This window comes from Gallus gallus, chromosome 11 (genome assembly GCF_016699485.2).
Source record: "Gallus gallus isolate bGalGal1 chromosome 11, bGalGal1.mat.broiler.GRCg7b, whole genome shotgun sequence".
NCBI classification, from domain to species: Eukaryota; Metazoa; Chordata; class Aves; order Galliformes; family Phasianidae; genus Gallus; species Gallus gallus.
In genome coordinates, this window is record NC_052542.1 from 14,947,998 (window position 1) to 14,971,374 (window position 23,377).

Consider the following 23,377-nt stretch of genomic DNA (forward strand, 5'->3'; position numbering starts at 1 on the left):
TCCACGCAACAGACCTTCTAAGTGGGCCTGATTTCACTTGATTTTTGTCTTTGGATTTTGGTGATCATTTTGTCCAGTTTATCAGATTAAGCAAGATTACAGGGATGCCCTGCATACACTGAGACAATTTACTCACTGCATGTTCTATTAATCATCCATCCTTGGAAATGACACTTCTCCACGTATGTTCCTCTCATATTTAATTTAATGAATTGATTCTTGCATTACCCCAGTTACATTTTGTCAGCTGGCATGCAGACAGTTAAAATACTATGATAAAATGTATCATTTCTTACATCATATATTTAATTTACAAACAGAATACATTACTCAAGCAAAGAAGAATGCAACATAAGAATATGAAGGAAAATATTTCTATGAGGCTTTTGGTTGAGCTGGATCATCTGTGCAAATCAATCTTCTGCCATTCTCTTAGCATCTGTATTTGAGATTGGTGTGGCTTAACCTTCAACACTAGGTATTCAGTACAGTTACTCTGACACATTGTCCACTTCGTGTTCACTCATCCCTCTGATTTTTTAACTTCTTTACCATTTACCAATATTTTGGATGGGATCTCTTAATATAACTACAGAGAGTTTTGTGAAGTAGCAGACTTCTCAACAAATGTGCATTTCTACATGTAGATAAATGCGTACACACATGCACGCTCATTATATGAGGAAGCCAAATGACATAGCAGTTGAATACTAATAAGCACTCTACATATTTTTAGCATCACATGTGATAACTGCAGTGTATATATGAGCATTTCACATACTGTGAGTGATTCCACAGGCCACTGCAAATGTTCAGTCACCTGTGCAATCACCAAGTTCAAACAAGTTTGGAAACTATTTCAGTGAACAGAGTGGCTTTAATCTTTGTTCCTCGACAACCTGTCCCTGCTTTCCTTTTAATAGCAATAGTGTGAAACATCTGTAATTAGAAAAGGAATCTTGCATAAACTTCTTGTAAAGATATTCTTAGTGTCCCAATATATTGCCTATAACAATGGAACTGTGAGGATGAGCAAGGTAATAGTATATAGGTCACACAAAGTGTAAGACAGAATAAACTGCCTTGACAGAATAAACTGCTATTACTCTCATTTGTGTTTAAGGAGGAGCTTTATCTTTCTTTTCATGGTTCCATTTTTTTCCCAGTGTTGGATATCTTCCAAAATAGCATCAGCATTAATCCTTTCAGTGTACCAAGACCAACATTAACATCATATCTGTTAGGTGAAAGTCAGCTTACTGTGATTGTAAAATGTAGTAAGGAAAAGCTCGAGGTCACAGCAGTGATAGCTAACTGCAACTTCTAACGCTAACCAAATGGGCAGGGAAAAGAATGCCAGGTGAGGTATCTCTCTGCTCAGTGAGAGCTCCCCTCACTGTCACATTGAGATGCTCATCAAGAGACAACTTGTGTTAGAATTACCATTTTGGAATGACTTTTTGGTCACCATGAGAGGAAGAAAATATAACTTTGAAAGATGGGATATGGACAAAACTTGTCAAGTTTCCTCTGAAGCTGAATTAGAATTTTGTACAAAATTCAGTGATCATCCCAAAGTGATAAGAGGGACCATGATATGACTGCTTTCATCTTCAAAGCAGAACTGAATGCCATATGGAGTACCAGTCCTGCATGCTATAATTCACTTGAGCTAGTGCTTGTCTGATCAAAAAAAGAAAAAGTTGAGTGTAAAGCTCTAAGGAATAATAAGAATGGCTTGAGCCCACATTTGACGAGACAGGCATACTTTTGATTTACCAAATTTCTCATATAGAGGCTATTGTAAAATGCCATGTTATGCTTAAGCTAATAAAAAGTATGAGTCAATTTCTTTGAAGGTATAGGCATAATTATGTTTTGATTATTTCCATCTGAAAGGTTCTTCTCTGGCCAATGGAAGCTTGAATCTACACAGCACTGTGAAAAGGAAACTAGATGGGGAGAAAGATTATGTCTTCGATAAGAGACTAAGATACAGCGTGCGTCAAAATGAAAGTAACTGCCGGTTCAGGGACATTGTGGTGCGGAAAGAAGATGGTTTCACACATATTTTGCTGTCGAGTCAGACTTCAGATAACAATGCACTGACCCCAGAGGTAAGCACATAGCCATAGAAGCCAAAGAAATCCATCTTAAATGTGTGGGTTATCTTGGAAACACTGCACTTGAACTGTATTTAAAGTATTTTTGTCCTAATCGATTATCTTAGAAAAGAAAATATGGAGTTCAGATATATCTAACTTTTCCATGCTTGGGATTTCTATGAAAAAGGATGCAATGGAAATTATTTTTGAATTGACATGTCTGAAACTGAAAAACAGAGCTAAGGAAAGGAAAGACAGTCTACATTTCCAGCATGGAGTTGTATGTTCCCATGCTGAAGTTACTGATATACGCCATCCTTAGTGAAATCTAGTCTCTCTCATATTAATTTAAATAGTGCTCCAGTTGTTGCACAGGGAGGTATTTGAGGCTATATTCTGAAACAGTAATTGTAAAAGTATACCTTGATCCCTAATTGCTTGTTTTCTAAATCACTTTATGAATCTTTATTTATGAAATCTTTGCCAATTAAGGGCCCTGTTCCCAGCTGAATTGCATAAAGATGTTCAATATATAAATGGTACTAATTCATTCCCTAGTTTCACAACATGACACACTTAGGGTCAGACTTGTACTTGTAGCTTGTACTACTCAAGTACATACAACAGTCACAGGAAGGGCTGAGGAGCTATTCCCTCCATTCCTCATCATCTCTGCTCACTGGGCAGCGATGTGGTATACAATTTCTATGTCAGAACAAAAGGAGTTTAAAGAAATGCCTGCACCAGGATGCAAGTGTTGGGGAGCAGACAACATGCTTAATCCTGTACCATGAAGGCAGTAATGGCCTGATGGCAAAGAGTTGCCATACATCCAAGGAGAAGCCTTAGGAGCTGCCTCCCATCACCAGTTTGGCTGTCCAAGCATTCTGCAGACTCCTCCCCAGGCTGCCCTTTTCTGCCCACCAGACATCCCAGTACAACAATTTCACATTAAGGCTATCTGTGTGAGCACCATTTGAGGCAAACATAGACTGCAACTTCTAGGAATTATTTTATTCAGCAAGAAACTGAGTAAATTTTAAATGAATTTACTTACAGTGAGCTTCAGATAAAACCACTGGCAGGCATGATGGGCCTTAAATTTGACTCCACCTTCCCAGATGCACACGAACACATGGGCATTAATACATAGAACTTAAATAGTTTAACTGCCAGTACCTACATTTATCACTCCTAGTTTTTAAACTATTTAATGTTTAAAAAGACTATCTCGGTAATTAACCCAGAACACCAAACACCTGCTTTTAATACTAGTTCCTTAAAACACATTAGATGATTGCATCAAATCCATCATTCCATCCATGTATTAATTGCCACTAATTAACACTGCAGGTAATTTAAAGGAAGAGCCCAAGGGCCTGAAAAAAGGCATGAAATCAAGGGCTTGCTCTGCTCAGGCTGAACAGACGTATCTTCACACTGCTGGCTGTGCAGTTCCACATCAGCAGTGTTCAGATGCGCTAACCAGTGAATGAACTCAAGCTCTTCAGGTCTGCCAAACCAACCTGTTTCATTCTTTGACAGCACGCAATATGCCAGGGGCCCACCTCTGTATGAGGATAAATGATTGGCATGTAATAGCCCTCTTGCGTCACTGCATTTGACTATTTCTAGAATCTTTACAGAAGTTCATTTGAAAATGAGAAAACACATTTCAGAAAGCTACATTACTGACCAGAAGCTGGATGGTCGGGAATTAATCAAGCTAATGAGCTCTCCACATTTAGATTGTCTGTTTAAAACCCATCCAGGCTGAGAGCAACTGGAAATTGTTCCCCTCTGACGGCCGCTTGCTGGCAAACATGAGACTGCTCCTTTGGCCTCCATCCAGAGAGCAGCCCGTGAGCACTCACACCACGAAATCCAGCACCTCCAATACTGGCAATTTCAGCAAAAAATCAAGACACTGACAGGAGGAATACGTGGAGTGCCTTGCCCTACAGACTGTCGCCCATAGCCACAGTTAAGACGAACTGACAGAGTAGTTCAAGGAAGTTAACAACAATTTTAGTTGTGACACCTTTTGTGAACCCTGAAAAATAAAAAGGCACAAACACGGAACCCCCACAAATGTAAGGAAGTGGTTCATCTTGCCAAAAGAAACACTAACTTTAAGTTTAATCAGTAAATTATGTTTGCCAAATCCAAAATGGTTAATTTACTGAGAGTGGGTTTCCTTGGCGTGGTTAACATCATCGGCTGGCAGTTCTCAGCCATCCATGGCAGGAAGAAAAAGGTGTGCACTGCCCACAGTCATTATAAAACTCACCTCATACAAAATCACTCTCACTCTTGAACACTCCTGCTTCCTTTTGTGTCTTATTGAAATCTTCCCATGAAATCTAATAGTTTTGTTCATCCCCTGCCCTCTCGCCTTTATGCCAATTTAATTAAAATAAGTAACATATTTAGGATGATGGCAGTGTTCTGCATGTCAAAGCTGACTCAAAATGAGATCTTTTCCTAAACGATGAATTTATCGCTTGCTCTTATGGCCATGAAGCCTATTCATGCTACAGAATCAAACGCAGCTTATAAAAGGCTGCCTGCATTTTCATCATACGTTTGGGCAACCACAGCACACCTGTGGTTTTGTGCAGGTGACTGCAGCACAAAATGTGCCGATGCTCTTCCAGCACCACCTTTTGCTGCTTCTGAAGTGCATTCTCCACCGATGGCGCTGCTGCTGTAACACAGCGCGTTGCAAGGATTCAGGTTCAGTTTCAAACTTAATGTTAAATGGATCCACACACTATTTTTTTACCTTATACTATTAATATAGAGTCAGTACTCCACTGAACGAAAAGCGAAACATACCCTAGCAGCTAATGTTTGTATCCAAGACCGATGCAAGTACCACTGCACGTAGAACAGTCAGGTTTGAAGTTTCTAGCCCTAAGAGTTAAAGGACTGAAAGCTGTACCAGGTGCATTTTGGAGCACTGCCTTCACTTCTCCTTACTTACAACTTAAAAAAAAAAAAAAAAAAAAAAGATAAAATGGGGCAGTTTTCTGCATTTTTGCTCTCATACACAGAGAGGTTATTTCACTGGCCAGTCCTTACTCCCAGCGCCAGTCCTGCAGGTTCATAGCTCCTTCATTTGTCAAACAGGACAGACTCAGATCTGTTTGCATAAAGAGGCAGTAAGTAACAAAAGGTGTCCATATGTACAAAGGCACATTGGTGGAGGCTCTACCACAACTGAAGGGCTTTAACATTTTGCTTTACTACAACATTTACAAAATATTTACCTTTAAAGAAATCAGCAGTAAATCCTGAGCTATTCAGAGAAGGTAACCTTTTAAACTTGCATTCCTATTTGTATGAACAAGAGACTTCTGTTCAAGATACTTTGTGTAATGAAGGCGATAAGTTCCCAGCTTCCTGATTTCCCCGGAATGTAAGCAATATTGAAAGGAAAGGGCACCAAACACCTTTTAAAACTTCCTCTGTCCTGTGAAAGGCATTGAAATAAGCTTTGGGAAGTTTAATGAAATCTTTAAGCATTTGATGTTTATTTTGCAGTACGAGGTCCTATTAGAGAACTAACCAACTTGTTTTCTTGACAGGATTAAAAAAACAAGCAGCTTTTAAGGAAGTGATAATTTTATTGTATACTTGGGCTCCAATAAAACAGTAAGTGAAGCATTAGGGCCGGTCTAAATTTGGAACTTGATAGATTTTGGCCCATATTGTTTTCGAAATGCTGCTTCAGAAATGTTTGTAAAATAAATGCAAATAAAAATACTGCCCCCGCAACTGAAAACTGCCTAAAAGGCCATTTAAAAAAGCTAATTAAAAGAAGCTTGAGAATAATTTATGATTGATATTAAAAAATTATTAGCGTATTGGTGTAATGTAAAGAATTGGAATCATGTAAATAATTAATATAAATAATTATAATTATTGTTTACTCCGAATATTAATATAAATAAAATAATATAATTATTAATAATCATATTTGTATTAATAATTCTAAATACTCGAGAGTACTGCTGTGGAGCCCTGCTAATAGTCGTTTTAGATCCGGTCTATTACTGAAAGTAAAAGCAAATGGGACAAATCCCATAGTTATACCAAAATGAAGGAAGGTTTAAGAACCATGGCAAAAAGCATATGGAATCTGATCAATGTAACCAAAACCACATAGGATCTCTATATGTGTAAACTGAATTCCTTGCTGCGTTAAATGGAAATTAAACACAGACAGCAGATTCTGTGCCAAAATTATATATTGAATAATGCAGTTTAGTACATAGTTCTGTAATCCTAAAACCAAACTCTCTCTTTTATCTTATTTTATTGTTAGTGGCTTTGCTATAATCATATAAACACCTGTAAGGAAATATCCATGCATACACTACTGAACAGCAATGCTGAAGGCATTTGGAGCCACAGAGGACAGCAGGGTGGGTGTAAATAGGCTGAGTGACAAGATAACCAGATGAACTTTGGTCTGCACAGGCAAAGGAACAAGGGAGTTGCTATATTTCAGTGAGCTTCTGAATACCTTTTAATAATGAAGTTAACAAGCTTACAGATATTTCCTCCCCCCCCCCCCCCCCCAAATTTTTTGGAGATCTAAAACACTGCTACGTTAGCTTTTTTTTCTGTTTTCTCATGCTGTTTTCTTTTGCTAGAAAGTAGTGGAGCAGTGGAAATAAATTTCCAATCCTGCCCAGCAGCACAACCCAGAATACTATCACAGCCTTCCCATTTTCCACTCTATCCTGGAAATCAATTCCTAATAATGGACCCTTAATATCATTCTCCAAAACACTGAAAAAAAAAGCAATAGCAGAATATTGTCTCTTCCTACTGGCTGTATAGCCTCTGCTCCTAATGTTGATAGGTGAACTTTTAGATGGCTTTTGCCATCCAAATCAATGAGGGGAAAGGTAAAAAAACAGACAGGTTTGCCATGGTAATGATGTGCGTGAAGGATAGCAGTGGTAACATCAAAGAGATGGTACATAAGCAAATGTCACTGGGAGAAGGGGCACAGAAGAGAAACTTGCTGAATGGAGTACCATTCCATGGCATCATATTTAAAGCAAAACTTCTCATTGTATATAAAAATGTTTGATTGTTATTCTCTGACATTATTTATACATCTTCCTGAAGAAAGGGCAGATGTTGAGGACATTTAAAATAAACTAAGAGGACAACCTTGTATTCACATGGAACTAGAAAGATCTTTTTCTTTTTTTTTCTTAATCTAACATATAACGCCTTACCAAGTTTCTTTTTCAATTTTGGAAAGAGGTTTTTTGTCTCTTTTTTTTTTCCTTCGTTTCCCATTACAAAATGTGCAGTTGCGCTTCTATTTCTACCAAGTGAGGGCTGAGACATCCTCTGTGCTTCTGAGAATAAGCAGTGCTTTTAACACTGCTGATTGCATTTTTGTACCTGCACAAGAATTTCAAATGCACTTCCAAATCCTGCACTGAATTGCTTCGGTTCCACACATTGTCACATACTTGTTGATACAGACGTTCTGAAGTGCATCTGTAAACCAAAGCAAGTAAAAGTCCACCACCTGCTCTCCCATGTGCCAGACCCAGCAGCCAGTTACAAGTAGGGGGTTTTATGCAGACAGATGGAAAACAGCCAGGTAGCATCGTACTCTGTTGCTTGACCATAGAAACTCAAACTTGCTCTCAGAAGCCACAAGAATCCTTACAGAAGCCAACCTAGTTATCATAGAATCATAGAATCATGGAATCACTAAGGTTGGAAAAAGACCACTAATATCCTCTAGTCCAACCGTCAACCCCTCCCACCTGCCCACTGCCCACATCCCTCAGTGCCACATCTCCACGCTCCTTGAACACTTCCATGGGTGGTGACTCCCGCACCTCCCTGGGCAGCTGTGCCACTGCATCACTGCTCTTTCTGAGAAGAAATGTTTCCTAACACCCAACGTGAGCCTCCCCTGGCACAACTTCAAGCCATTCCCTCTCATGCTATGGTTGTTACTTGAGAGAAGAGGCCAACTCCCACCTTGCTACAACTTCCTTGCAGGGAGTAGTAGAGAGGAGCAGGAGGGTCTCCCCTGAACTTCCTCTTCTCTTCTTGGTTTAGGGACATATCTTAAACATAGCACTTCAGAGATCTAAGAATTTTTTGGAAACAGAAAGTAGTGAACAGAAGTAATTATGAGCGAACAGTCTTATTTTTCCCTTAAGTAGAAACCATATTTGATCCCCAACCACGTTTTGCTGTCTTTTACCAAAATTAACCCTGAGCAGAACTTTCAGCATGCATGAGAAAAGATTGACTCAGCTGGGCCCTGTGTAAAGGAAGTACTTTGACACATGAGTATGTGTAAGGGCAGGACGCGTCACCCCAGGTGAAATGATGGCCCTACTCAAGTGTGAAGAGCAGCTCACTGCAGAGGGGAAGCTCAAGATTGCTTAAATCAATTACAGCTTCCAAACTGTGCTGAACGGTGACAAGGAGTTGCCCACCAGAATTTTATGAAATAATACTTCCCTTTAAAAATCATTAGGAAAACAGTTGTACTCAGAGGAAGGGTTATTTCCGTACAATAACAGCAGCTCAATTCTGTACAGACTTTGATCAGTTTGATTGATGATGCGATTAATAGCTCAATCCAGTTCTAAATCAGTGTAAAAATGTCTCTCTCCCTAGTGGCTTTTTTGCTTTAACTTTTGTAGACTGTAACAATATCACTGACCACAGAAAAATGAATAATATATTTGTCATGTCAATGTATACAATGTCCTCTTGCCCTACTTGCTCTGATTCATGTCATATAAACCAAAGCAGTTGAAGAACTGAAAAAATGGGGTTTACAGATCTTATTTACAACTGGGTGAGGTTTATAGGCTATTGTTGTGGTAATCATGTTACAGAGGATACAGTGATGTTCATTGAACATAAACAACGAAAACAAAAAAAGTGATATTTGAAATTATTAAATTGCAATCAAGTACCGTAAGGTAGCTAGAATTTCCCACAGGACAAGCAGAGAATAGCCAAATCCTAAAAACTTTTTGAATTAATAAGCATCTACAAAGCACTTCCAAAGATAAAATATTTTGTAAACTCTCAGTGTTATCCTTCTATTAAAATTATGCAAATATATATATATATATAATTGATGTAAGTATTAATAGTGCCCAAAATTTAAATCTCTCAAAATCAATAAGGTTTGTAAAACTAGGGAAATGATATTGCAACGGCATGCATGTCGAATTGTTTACTTTTCTTTATCCACAGATCATGAAGGAAGTTCGGAGAGCATTGTGCAATGCATCAGCTGATGACAGTAAACTCTTACTTCTCAGCGCAGTGGGAAGTGTATTCTGTAGTGGCCTAGATTACTCATATTTAATTGGCAGGTTATCCAATGACAGAAGAAAGGAAAGCACTAGGATTGCAGAAGCTATAAGGTGACCCAAGCTTACCTATGATCTCTAAATTATGAAATGCAGTGTGTGATTATAAAGATATTTATCAGGTCCAAAAATGTTGTATATTTAAGTGTTGATTGCATTCTAATTATAGTCCTACAAATTTGTTTAGTGAAAACCTTGGACCTTTCCTTATTGCAAAAGGAAGCACATTTATTCCAGTGCTAACTATCCATAGGGATTTATTTTATTCCACTTCTCTGTACTTAATACCTCAAATTAATCCTCCAAATTTAAATACAACTTTGTTGTTGTTTTTCCAAATTAACTATTGCTTCATTTTGTAAAGTGGATCCTGAAAGGCAGATATTTTACTTGTTTTAATGTTTATCATTTTAATGAATTTCAATACAAATGGGAATCCATGGCTTAGTCATATTCTGTTGAAACAAGTCTTCCACTGTATTTCAGAGCCTTATTAGAAGGGTCTCCATTCTTTTTCTTAAATTACTTAATATATATGCAAATGTAGTTTTATTTTCATAACTAAAATGTGACTTTCCTTATATACACATCACATTACCTCAATAGAAATTTGAAGTTTATGACATGCAGTCTACATATCAATTTGCACAATACATCACCAACCATTTACATTATCCACCAGGAATACTTTATACATATTTGGCAGATCCTCCTGTATAAATCAACATTACTCCACTGAAGTCAGTGGTGTTCCACCAGTCTATACCAGTGGACGGTTTGGTCCTTTTATTTTTCACTCCCTAGAAATACTGTCATTCTGAGAGCTTTATGATTTTAAGCAGCAGATTCCTACAATTCCATGAAGGAATTCTTTTGTTTTACAACAGACCTGTATTTTGGATGTACAACACAAGACTAAGTACAGTTGTTACATGACGTGTTAACTGCCAACTGTCTTGGTTACACCCAACGCAGATCAGTTTGGATTCTCAGTTTAATACTTGTGAAATTCTCAACGTAGCAAACTTTGAAAAGTTTTAAAAGAATTGAAATATACTCCTTAAAATATAATGAATCACGACCAGTTTTTAAGACTCTAGCTATGCCTGAATATCACTCAGTGATATCTTAACAAGAAAATCTCTTTGAAGGGATTTTTTTAAATGTGAGGGATTTCTGAAAATGCAGAAGCAAAAGAAAAAAAAAACAATGGGAGGGCAGAAAACTGCTCTTCTTGTTTGATAACACAGACACACTCACACCCCCTGAAAATATACAAATTTAATATTATTTATGCAAATATTGTGTAGATAGGTATTGTTATATATGTACACATTTATCTGCACACATTTAATATACACGCATGCTACCAGTTCTACATCTTAATGACTATAATCCAAACTACAAGGTTGTTTTTCTACCCTTGGGCTCACCAAATGCTCTGGAACTACTCGTACAATGCTCTTCTCCTCATCAAGAATGTCAGCTTCGGGCCCACTGGAAACAGATTTTTATTGTACCTCTGGAAACAATGCACTACTTTTTCCATTCAGCACTCTCTGTGCTTTCTATGAACAAAGGACTGAACTCATGGAAAATATACCATAATCAGAGGAGTACAAATGTATACTTGGCTTTCTCAGTGGTTAGGATGTCCTCAAACACATTAATGCATCTCTGCCTCCACTACTCTACATCAAATTAGACCAGTACGCTTCTAGCAAAATCAAATTAAAATCTTCATTACCATGTGTTTCCACTTGCTAAACTACAGATCTCATGTACTGATCACAAATTAAAACTAAAGTTTTAATTCCCACCAGATCTCATCTCACATGAATGATTTATTTGGGCCCTGTCCTCATCCGTTGCCTTTGAGCTTTCAGCTCATGATGTCAGGAGTACAGCTTCTCTGCGTACTGCACCAGCCAGACATGCCTGGCACTGCACACCTGAAGCAGGGGCAAGGCAGACAGATGGACTGCACTGCAGCATGCGTGCATGGCCAGAGAGCCCTGCACACACAAGACTTGCAGGAAGGCATTTCCAGCAGCAGCCTCCCGTGTTGCACCAACAGTCAGGCATCACCGTGTGACCTGACGCATAAAGTTCTGTGTGCAGTCAGAAGAAAAGGAAGAATGACTTTACTTGCCCAACTTCTTTACAGCCTTTGATGTCCCTATGAGTTCTAACTGCAGCACTGCAACAATACCAAAGTATCCCAGAGTGTGCCTGATGGTCTGCTTCCCAGATCTCCTCTAGCAAAAACCTTCTGTATGTGATACTTATTTCTGTCTTCAAACCTAGCTTCTGCTGTCAAACAAGAATTACATCTTTCAGTTCTTTTCAAAGACTGCCTTGAATTGAAAGAAGGATCTTCCAGCCCTGCAACTACATGTGTGAATATGTGGTTTGGAGACATGGGAACATGCCAGGTTCTGGGGACAGAGAACTCACTGAAACGTGCAGCATGCTAAACAGGGAGCACAAATAAGTGGGGCATTGGACACTGCAGCTTCTGTAGACCAAATTCAGGCATTTGTTCCCCCTGCTGATATTTCAGCCTTCCACTCCATGCCCTCCTGTTGTGCGATACTGCTGCTCAGCCTCCCCCTGTGATGCTGGCTGAATGTCTTCTCAGTGTTCTGCACTTTTTTCCTATCTCCAATTCTTCCTTCCTTTCTCACTTATGTGAAGATTTCACATTTCCTCCATTCCTTTCCCTCCATGAATGCACTTTGCTTTGTTTCTGTTACCCATCATCTACCATTTCCTCCCCACACTACCAACTGTTCTTCCATATTCACTTTCAGGTCCCACTTATCCCACAGGCTTCCTGCTTTTTTCCATGAGTTTTCTTCTTCTTCCATGTGGTCCTCAGATCGGCTGCCATTACTTATCCACACTGTTTATTTTTGCCTATCATCACATCCCTGTTTCCCAAGTGTACTCAGTCCTATTTGCAGAGTTTACTACGAAGGTTCACAAAATTCTGGAATTAATCAGGTGCAGCGACCTACAGTCATTACCCGAGCATAAACAAGCCCATAAACAAGCAATGATGAGACAAAGGAACAGCATTGTTTCTGCAAACAAAAATGAACCACAACTCTCCTTAGTTCTACCATCCTCTTGAATGAAATTATTTTGAACACATAAATACAGTGTTCCTTATTTCACTCTATTTGTCTTTCTTCTGATCTTCTGTTTTATTCCCATGCCTTTCTGTTTTCTCATAGTCAAAAAACAACTCCTTACTAGACTGCCTGGAAAACAGAACTCATTCTTTGAACACCACAGTACTGAGTGACTTCAGACTCATTGTTTCCATTTAAAATACAGCCGATGTCCTTGCACTTCAGTCTGACAAAATACTTATCTTCAGCATGCTTTTTACTGTTTGTCAAATCAGGACTCTAACCTGGAAGGCACACCTCCTGTTCTCAGATGTGCAGGTCTAGGTCTTCATGACCTCAGTGAGAGAGCTGCAACTCACTGAAAGGCACATTTGACAAAATGCAATGTTCTTTCCTAAAATCAGTCAGCAATAATGCACTATGGATCTAATAAATACCCAGGGCTGGAACAGAATCACCTCTCTTGTTTTGCACTTCATTTATGTATGTCTCTTTTCTCAAGTAATTGAGCATCTGATTTGCCTTCATAAACTGCTATACCTGGACTGCTAGAGTCCATAATATGCCCACAATTACACTCATTTTTTTCCTTAATAGTGTATAGGCTATTCCATTCAACAGATGTCTTTCCACAGTTCTTGGAAGGTGACTAACCTAAAATATTTCCTCATTGCACAGAATTTAACATGTTCCAGTTCATTCACCCAGTTGAATCAAATTACATCTACTTCCCCATTAGATCCCTTTGCCTCACATTTTCATTTGTTGGTGGGCAAAGGGTAGCTATTTGGTACATCTTTGCCTATGTCGTTTGCAACAAAGACCCAACAGATCACCAGCCTTACTCTTTTCCTGCTCAAAAATTTATATTTCTCTCTGATTCCCCTTTGTGGATCTTGTTCTTCTAGCTGGTGTGCCATGAACTGCCTCCCAGCCCGCTGATGGCACTTGCAGAAACCTTTCACATGAGATCTTAAGAGAACTTTTTGAAAACACCCAACAACATACCTATGAGTCTCCCATCTTTCACACTATAGTACATACATCATGTTAGCCAAACCAATCAGAATCCATACTAGCCATTCTGGATCAAACTGAGAAGCACCATGTGTACCAACAAGTGAGTTACTGGTCCACAAGTAAAATTAACCCTAATCAAACCATTCTGCAAAAAGTATCATAGTCACTGCATTCCAGTTATTCAGTTCATATACAACACACGCAGAACTTATTAATATCCTAGGAACTATGAAAGATTAAATAATTAAATAGGAGAGAAAATTTGTGTGCGTGAAGTAGAAAATATCTTTCAATTCTGATCTCACAAAACTGGGCCATGGTATTTATTGAGTTTACCTGTGGTTCTGATTTGTTTTCAGATTAAATACTTTTAAGTTTGGGATTTTTTCTAAGCGTTGCTTCTGCATTCAAGATCTTTCTTTTATTTTTTATTTTAGGGATTTTGTAAAAGCTTTTATTCAATTTAAGAAGCCAATTGTGGTTGCTATCAACGGCCCTGCTCTTGGGTTAGGAGCTTCAATTTTACCACTATGTGATATCGTTTGGGCAAGTGAGAAGGCATGGTTTCAGACACCATATGCAACAATCCGACTCACTCCAGCTGGCTGCTCATCATACACATTCCCACAAATTCTGGGTGTTGCACTGGTAAGGTTTTCCACTTCATATTGCTGAAGAACGTTTGTTCAATTCATGCTCTTTCTTCTCTCTTTAAAATGCAAACCAGAAAACAACTTTCTCTGTACTGTCATAAATGGAGATGTAACCCACGGAAAGTTCATCTAATTCCTACCCATTTCTTACTTCTCTGAATTCAATAAATTCCACCTCCTGTATTCAGGAAAGACTTACACAGGTGGAAAAAGAAAAGATTTTCAAGATCATGGTAGTAAAGAGAAGAAATGCTTCAGCAGAATGTTGCCGAGTTCTTGTCTGTGTTGTGTTGTGATAGGACTGTGCAGTAACACAGCTAGATGCTGTTCTATACTACTCTAAAGGTGATCCACAGTAATTCCAGTAAAGTTGCTTCATTTTTAGCAGGATAACAAGGCAGAATTTGCCCCACAAAGTATTCCATACTCTTGGCACAGTAACATTGCATTATTGACAGTTGCTCTTGTACAATCAGCAATACAGACTCATCACGCATGCCAGCACATTTCTCATAAGTGAAACCCATGCTGTGCTCTGGCCACCTGCACAATCCTTAAATAGCTACCAAAACTCCTTTTGAAGTATTTTGCAATATGGAAAGATACAGTAGACCATTTGTAAATTTGATTTTGAAAATAGCAGGCAAGTATGGAAAAAGAAAAAAAAAAAAGATCGGGAGAATTATGACTCAAGATCTCAAGTAATCTGTTGGTTTCACAGGCAAATGAGATGTTGTTCTGTGGGAGAAAGCTGACAGCACAAGAAGCCTGCAGCAGAGGACTGGTGTCACAAGTATTTTGGCCAACAACGTTTAGCCAAGAAGTGATGCTCCGAGTGAAGGAAATGGCGTCCTGCAGTGCAGTGGTAAGGAATCACATTGCTTTGTGACTGAATGGCACTTTGCAGAGGTAAGGTGTGCTCCCGAGGCTCATCACGTCAGAAAGCAGCTCCTCAGCTTCCACAGCCATGCATGCTGAACAGGGCTAGCAATACAAAATCTGGATAGGGATCATCACACTCATGGAGTTTCCCATTTTTCTGAGCAGGGAGGGTTGTTTCACTTTCCCATCTCCATATTCAGTCTATGACTAGAACCACCCTGCCACAGATTTTGAAAAGGAATTTCAGCAAATGTTTCTTTCATGAAGCAGAACAGTCTGAAGCTGTGCATCTATACTAGGAAATCCCTGCTGTGCCAGTAGGAAAATAAATTTGCCTTTTGCATTGTCCTGGCCTACTATGTTTCAGCTGACACTGCCTTCTTTTCTGCACCTGCGTAGCTCCTGATTCTGCAAAATGTCCTGTACAGTGCACCAGGAGGGCAGCATGGTGCCAGCTAACACCTACTGTGAAGGAAGTTCAGACACAGAGGGATTTGACCTCAGTCTGGTCACAGAATATCATGACAAGGTGATACAGGCTGCAGCAAAGCTCTACTAACTGGAGTGCACACTGCTGCAGTTTTAGTACTTCCTGTGCCTAAATCTGTCTTAACATCCCTCTGTTCCATATAAACGATCTGTTGTAAAAGAGAAGGTAGAGACGCGGGAGATTTTTAATTAAATGAAGCACAGATTAGATCTCACCGAAGACATTCAGAATGAAACCCTGGAAATGCAGCATAAGCTTATTTGATCAAGCTGATGTAACACGCATTATGTGTTGAGAAAACCTCTGGGTGGGCCTTGCTGTGAAATCTTCCTTCCTTCACCACTACTGGCTGCCAATAAAATCCTCACCTGAGTCCTGCTGGAAAGGTTGGAGTGAACCTGTGGACAAGGATGAGAGTCGAAGCTGTCAAAGAACAGATGCATTCTCTGAGATCCTCAGTGCAAATCAGGCTGAAGTCAAAGAAACAGTGAATGTGATGAGCTCATCCAAATTCGCTGTGGATATTTGTTCACAGAGAAAATATGTGCAGGGCCCACTATTTGCAATTAGTGCCATTTCACTGAATTATAGAAATATTATTTCATATGACTGCTTACATTATGCTAACCAAATTTACCTCCAGAACACAGTCAGGGAGTGGTTTTTCACTTAACACCCTTACGTTCTTAAATATTTCACTTCTATGAGCATTGAATAAACTTTAGAGTATGTGCAGTAGAGGCCCATTTCTATCCATTTCTCTCTTCTGATAATGAAATTACACATGGAGACCAGTTGTTTAAGTTGGACATCCATATTTGGATTTCTGGCCTCTATCACCTTAAAGATTATTTTACAGAAAACACCTTAATTTCAAGGGGTCCCATTTTCAAAGGAAGGCGTTCAGCTCTTTCTGGTAATACTTCATGGCAGACCTTCAATAAACTAAGGTACTTCAGAATCCCTCATTCCCACTAAAAACATTGGCATTAACCTCAGAAGTCCTTAATTCTAACAGACACTGACTATTAGCGACTGGAGATGGGGCTGTAAATCAGCTCTGATTTTTGTGCCCCAGTGAGTTATTTAGGTTGTACAGTGGTGTCCATAGTAAAAAAAATGCCGTTTACATCATTATCCATGATAACTTCATCTGATTCATAATAAATACTGAGTGATATTTTGGCTTTAGGTATTGGAAGAGTCCAAATGCCTCATGCGCAGCTTCCTGAAATCTGGACTTGAAGATGTGAATGAGAAAGAGTGTCAGATGTTGAAACAGCTGTGGAGTTCTTCCAAAGGACTGGATTCATTGTTCAGCTACTTGCAAGACAAGATTTACGAAGTCTGATGTCTTGGCCTAACTTAAGCAGTAAACGCTCTAGTTGTGAACAGAGTCAAACATTACCTGTGCTTGAAAAGCAGAGGCAATGCATCATTGAGGAGTTTGTGACAGTGTGTCCTACTGCATATGGTTGTGTCGATTTCCTTGTGAGCTACACGCTGCTTGTAGCTGGTTTGATTTCGTGTCACCGAGACGTAGGCAGGCTTCTTCAGTGCACATATTCTCTACAGAGGGCTGCATCTTTCACGTGCTCATCCAGACAAAAACGTACATTCCATGTGCTGAGAAGCACCACTGAGGCCCAGTAAGGCACACCATCTGTAAGGATCTTCTTTGTCTGTCCTCCTTAACTTATTCCTGCTCTTGCAACACATGTGGGCTAACACAGAGGGCTCAATCTAAGAACCGGGTCGGCGCAATATTTGGTAGACCCAAACACCACACTTTTGAAATGTTTTAATTTTTTTTTCTAAGTTCTAACAGTGTAATGGAAAAATCTGGTAATTTATATGTATAATATGTAAAGTTAGTTTTACCAAAACTACTAGGATTTTTTTCTTTGTTGAATTTATTTAACTTATTTATTTTGTGTTCATATTCAGCTGTTTATTGATCACAGATCTTATTTTCATACTTCCCTTGGCTGAATTAATGGCATCACATGGGAATGCAAACACACTTTGAGCAGCAGCATATGTAGAAAAACAAAGAATATATAGAAAACACACAATATGCTGTGGGCACTAAAAGAAACAGCCATGTGCACGCTCCTGTAGGTGTAAAATTGTACAAAAACGTATGGAACAAATTCATTTGCCACGGTTGAGGGAAAAAAAAAAAAGTGGATTTTGAACTAGTGAGATCTCCCCTAAGTCCCTCTTCACTTCCTGCCTTCTGGAGGAGCACTGATGGGCTTGCCAACAAGAAGCTGTATTTAAGTTTACGACAGTCCTGTTAGCCGGATGTGAGTGACAGGGTGAGCGGTGCCGTTCCATGGCACCTTACTGTTCTTCAGGTTTAAACATCCCTTTTTGGTCTGAAGTCTGGAAGCAAACCCTTACGAGCCTTAGTCTAGTTGCCTGATTCCTCAGGTGTGAGATAATTTCTGCTCTGGAGGCCTTTGGGTGCGGGCCAACAGTTTATACAAGGTGCTAGGCATTGAGCTAAGCGGAGGGAGAAGTTTCGGGTTGCTTTTCCCGGCCCTCCACATCTGGCCACCCCACCACCTGGCCCCCAGAATGTATGGCTATCCATAAAGCAGTCCACACGTACCAACAGAAGTCCAATCTGCTATTTCAGAATGTGATCCTAGTACTTTTCAGTGACACTGACTGACTTCTGAACACTGGATCGATCTCGTTTATTTCTTGTTAGTAAGGCAATTAATATGGAAATGACTCAAGCATGCTCTGTGACTCCAGCTGCCATTTTAGCACGCCCAAATTACCACCTCTTGAAGCAGAAGCTTTGCACATTTTTTTGTTTTGCAGTTTGTGCACTTGCTCTCCATCCTTGAGCTCATGGTTTAAACCTCTGCAAACAAGGCTGGGAGGTTTCCTCCCTCACAGCCTTTCCACAAAGAGTTTGGAAAAAGCCTTTGCAAAGTTATCTAACAGGTGATTACAACAACCCTTCAACACATTTTTATAACATTTCTTGTTCCACAACTAATTAGAAGCCCTGTTGCTATGGCCTAACTGTACCACTGAATTTTAAGGAAATGATCACCCTAAAGGCAGATGTTCTCGTGGAAATTCTTCATTAAGAAGACAAGGCCTGGCTTCTAATATGCCTACTTTCAAGAAATCCTCTCGAAACCAACAATTCCTGCAGTGCAGCGTGTGCACAGACTCACCCGCACTGCTCCAGATGAGGGGTTACCCAAGTGAGAACCACTCACGCACACAAGTGTTTGCACAATCAGGCCTCCAGTGGATGACTATAGAATTTTAACAAAATAATAAAACTTCTATAAGCAATGAAAATACCACGATTCCTCAATTTCCTTTATTTCCTTTACTCCCGTCCAGAGAGCCATAACTCCTAGTCACGTGTTAATAAGATATTAGGAAGTTTATTTCGATACTGTGCTTGGTTTTTGTAGATAAGTATAGAGAAATTGCTCAGCAATGTGAAGGTGTGCTTTCTATATGAGATTTTCAAACGAAGAAGAATGATAAGCTGTTAGACCTTTAAACTGCATCATTTCATCTGATTTTTCAAATATCCGTAGCTTACCTTTTTTTACGACAAAGGAATAGTTGAAATACATTTTCTATAATTATTTTTCCATTAAAGCAAGTGCTAACCACAGTTAACATTTTTAATTATTCATATCTATACAGTTACAGTCTAGTTTTCATGAAATCTATTTTCCCTTCAAGAAAAGAATAATAATAATGTCTAAAGCTTCTTTTCCAGTATTTAAAGATCAGAATCGATTTGCTCTGTCCTTACGAGGTATCCAGACACTTCGATGTACTGTACATATTAGTCTGGGTACCTTTACTAATATTCACAGTATTTAAGATTATAAATGCAATTTGTTGTTAAGTATGTTATTTTATTCTTGTGTAAATTGTTTTGTACAATCTTTAACAATCTACAGTTTTGCATTTGTAGATATTAAAGGTAAGCAATTTATTTTGTGTTGTCCTGCATGTATATTTTTGCTGTAGATAAGTGTTGCTCAGTTTACTATTTCAGTACATTTCTGTTTAAATGAATAAGCTTACAAACTTTAATACAGTATATATTTTCAGAATATAAACTTTTATATTTCTGTGGTAGGTTAGGGTATGCGTTTTAGGCAATCTTTTTCACTACTATTAACTGTTCTTTTAATCTATAATATAATGGTTTTGTGCCAATAGTTTTTAATTAGAAAAAAAGGCTCTTTTAATGTTAGGGATAAACAAACAATTTTGTTTGGGGTTTGTTTTGTTTTGTTTTGTTATTTTTTTAATTATTTTGCCAGCCTTTAAAGTTTTAAATGTAATTTATAAATGTGTTGCATTTGTGAATAAGCCTTACCATTAGGTACAAGAAATCTTTAAAGCTACATAATGGCTTATGTAGTACTAAGGACTTCCCCAACTAATTGCTGTAAGAAAGTTAGCAAATCAGAGTACAGGGCCTTAAGTTTTTCTTGTGAAAAGGATAATACGGGTTGTTTCCTTCGAACAACATACTTGGACTTGTCAGCATGGGCTTTGTTATATATAAACTGTGCATTTGTGCTCCCAACCACAGTAGTTTAATCTCAGGCTTTGTGTGGCTGGGTCTATAAAAGTCAAATCTGGCTAAAGCCACCACTCTTTAGGAGACACTAAAGAAGTTTACATAAGAGACTTATAGACAATCTTAATCATAGTACATTTGGGTACTCGGTATCCTAGATGTGTTATCTGTGTCCGCCCAATTAACCGTATGTTTTAAGCCATATTAAATCTCTTTACTGCTACTTTAAATACTACACTGAAAGTCATTCACTAGCTTGCTTGCTCACAGACAGGACTTCAATTTATAGAGAATAAAAATATTATGCCTTCCATAAAAACAAAGGACCAAAGAACTGCATTATTCTAACGAAGCGTTAGTTCCGTAGCCAATGAACTAGCATGACATTTGTACCGAAGATCAAATAGTCTCTTTCTGCTACAAACACTGCATTCTCCTCTATGTCAAGTGTAAGGGGAAAAGACGTGTCCACTGACCGATTGGGAAAGGAGTGACGTTCAGCTAGGATGGCATGTCTATTGGTAAGGCTTATTACCAAACCTCTGAGATGAAGCAAAGAACCAAAAATTCACAAATTATGTCAATGTAAATTTATTTTCAGAACTTGCACAAGTAATTAATTGTAGAACTTCCCAAATTAGACCCTTAAGTTATTTTGTCAGAACGCCATGGAACAGACTAAAACAGTTTCTAATATTTGTAATGATGAGTACATATTATAATATTATAAGGGTACAGGCACCCCTATATCACAGTGTTGTAAATATTTTCTGAAACTGGTACAGTACTGAGGGACTTGTATCTTCTGATATATCAAATATTGACTGTCTAGATCAAATTGTACACAATTTATTTGTTGATGGTCCTGTAACTAGTGTATGGACACATTTCTGGGTGCCTTAGAAGTTGTATTTTTCATGTGTGTTAATATGCAGTATTTATACATTGTGAGAAGCTGCTTTGAATAAAAACATTGAAACTTCATTTTAATGCAGTGGTTTTCAGTTTTACATAATCGGAATGAATATGGTAAGCAGCAGCCACAGACCAACATTATACATGATCTTGTATTAGATATGATAAAGCTATTCATGGACTTCTGCCTTTTCAAACAAAGCAGGCATACAGCAGGCTGCTTAGAAGAGCAATGAAACTTAAAACTATTTTTAATGACACAAACCAGGGAGTGGAAGCTGCTGCAATAAGCAATCTCTGCAATCATTCATCACCACGAATCCAATTTATCATTTCATGATGAAACCCAAGAAAACCACCAAGGACTGTCCTAGAAATACATTTCTAGGGCACCTACACTATTATCAATTCCACTATATGACATGTACACATCTCCTAAAGCATCTCTGCTCTGAACCAGCTGCTGCATAGAGTGTTTTGGCCCAGAGAAGAGGATTTGATTTTGAAGTGCTTTCTGCCACGGAGGCCTGGATCCAGCTCAGAACCCCATGGTTCGCCTGTACACAGCCCTGAGCACTGATCCCAACATCCATCTCCCAGGACTAGAAGAGTAACTAAGAAACGTTCCTGGGGCAGACAAGGAAGGGTATTTTTACAGGGAGCCAGTGTTACCCAAACCACCTACACAGCAAGACTTCAAACCATGACATACACTTCATTAAAAGGACAACAGTAATGTTCTAGCAATTACATTGGTTAGCTCTAACACAGCAGACAGTGGGAGCAATAGCTGTGGTCAGCCACTTGGAGCAGAGGCTTGAGCAATTCAGTCTCACTTCACCATCAACAAATCCAATTAATTATGACAATGACTCTTGTCAGGAATTTATTTGAGTTTACGCTGGACTGTAATCACATAACAAGCAGAGTATGACACCTTCCTTGTCTAAACATGTTATTGATAGGGCTTTGTTTTTAACGTAGATGGCCAACATTTTCTTTTTAAACAAATCATTTTTAAAGGGAAGTAAATTCTTTAAAATTAAAACAATCTACACAATGTTAAGCTAGCAAATATTATGAGCTCAGGTTTTGTTTTAGCAAGGAAAGTGTTGATGCTTGTGGTTGTAAATTTATGTGCCAACAAACTACACAAAAGAGGATCCCAATAAGAAAGTATATACAAAGGTTTGTAAAGTTAAGCAAACAGTTTATGAATTGCACATAAAGGAATGGGCAGATATCAATCTACTTCAAGATCTAGAAAGTATTCAAACAGCTAAAAACATTACATGATCTAAAACACAGCACTTCTCTTTCTGGGCTCTGGTAACAGACAGGTACAGCAGTGCATATGGAAAGAACAAGGAGAGGCTCTGAAACAAACAGCAAGTGAAAGGTGATATGAAAACCAGAATGCCATTTTACCATGGGAGGCATTCAGAGTAAGCTGGGACTTGGAGGTTGAACAAGGAGGCAGTTTGGTTGGAAGAGAAGGATGTGAAATTCACCTACCTTGGTGCCTTATTTTTCATGAAAACACCTCAGAACATCATAAAAATTAATAAAATCTAACACATCTGCTTACAACTTACATCTGACTTACCCTTAGAACAATGCACTCTCATAGCTTGGAGAGCATTTCAGGTTTCTTGAAACCAGAGCAACATACTCCAGAATTCAAACCAGTTAAGTCGTGCTATAACACTTGGCTTCAATTTATACTCTTCCCTTAGTTTTACAGAATTTGCTCATTACAGATGTAAAATAAAATTGGGACCCTTCAGAGCTGTGCTGGATACCAATTACTAAGCCCATCTGGCCTGACATGGTAATTTTCACCTGAAACTGTCAAAAAGTACCACGGCAGAAAGAAGAGAATTTTCATTTCAGAAAGAAGAAAAAGTTTATCACTTAGTAGGGAATAACTGAATTAACACAGAGCATGAAGCAAAGACCAGAAATGCAGAAGAAGGAATGAAGGCTTTGTGCAAAGTCTGTCCCAGCATAAGAACGTGGCTTCTGCTTCTAACTGGTTACACGGGAACGTCTAAACACACACATCATCTCCAGCCATGTGTTATTGGAAAGTGGCCCTAATTTTGGGGCGGGGGTGGCGAGAGGGTTAATTTTCTTAAGATCTACAACAGTTTTTAACATGACAACATTTACTGACTGCCATCCTTACCAAAATTTGGTGCAAAA

At 38.7% G+C, this 23,377-nt stretch overlaps 1 protein-coding gene across 2 annotated transcripts in view; it reads left to right on the forward strand.

The window, feature by feature from the left end:
* Positions 1 to 21,241, forward strand: part of CDYL2 (chromodomain Y-like 2) — a 56,195-nt gene extending 34,954 nt beyond the window's left edge. For both annotated transcript variants that reach the window (XM_046899735.1, XM_015292543.4), the window contains 5 exons: positions 1,900 to 2,117; positions 9,372 to 9,544; positions 14,085 to 14,295; positions 15,022 to 15,165; positions 16,865 to 21,241. In XM_046899735.1, coding sequence (XP_046755691.1) covers positions 1,900 to 2,117; positions 9,372 to 9,544; positions 14,085 to 14,295; positions 15,022 to 15,165; positions 16,865 to 17,023 — 905 coding nt within the window. In that variant the 3' untranslated portion in view covers positions 17,024 to 21,241. The remainder of the gene's footprint in view (positions 1 to 1,899; positions 2,118 to 9,371; positions 9,545 to 14,084; positions 14,296 to 15,021; positions 15,166 to 16,864) is intronic.
* The last annotated feature ends 2,136 nt before the right edge of the window (positions 21,242 to 23,377 follow it).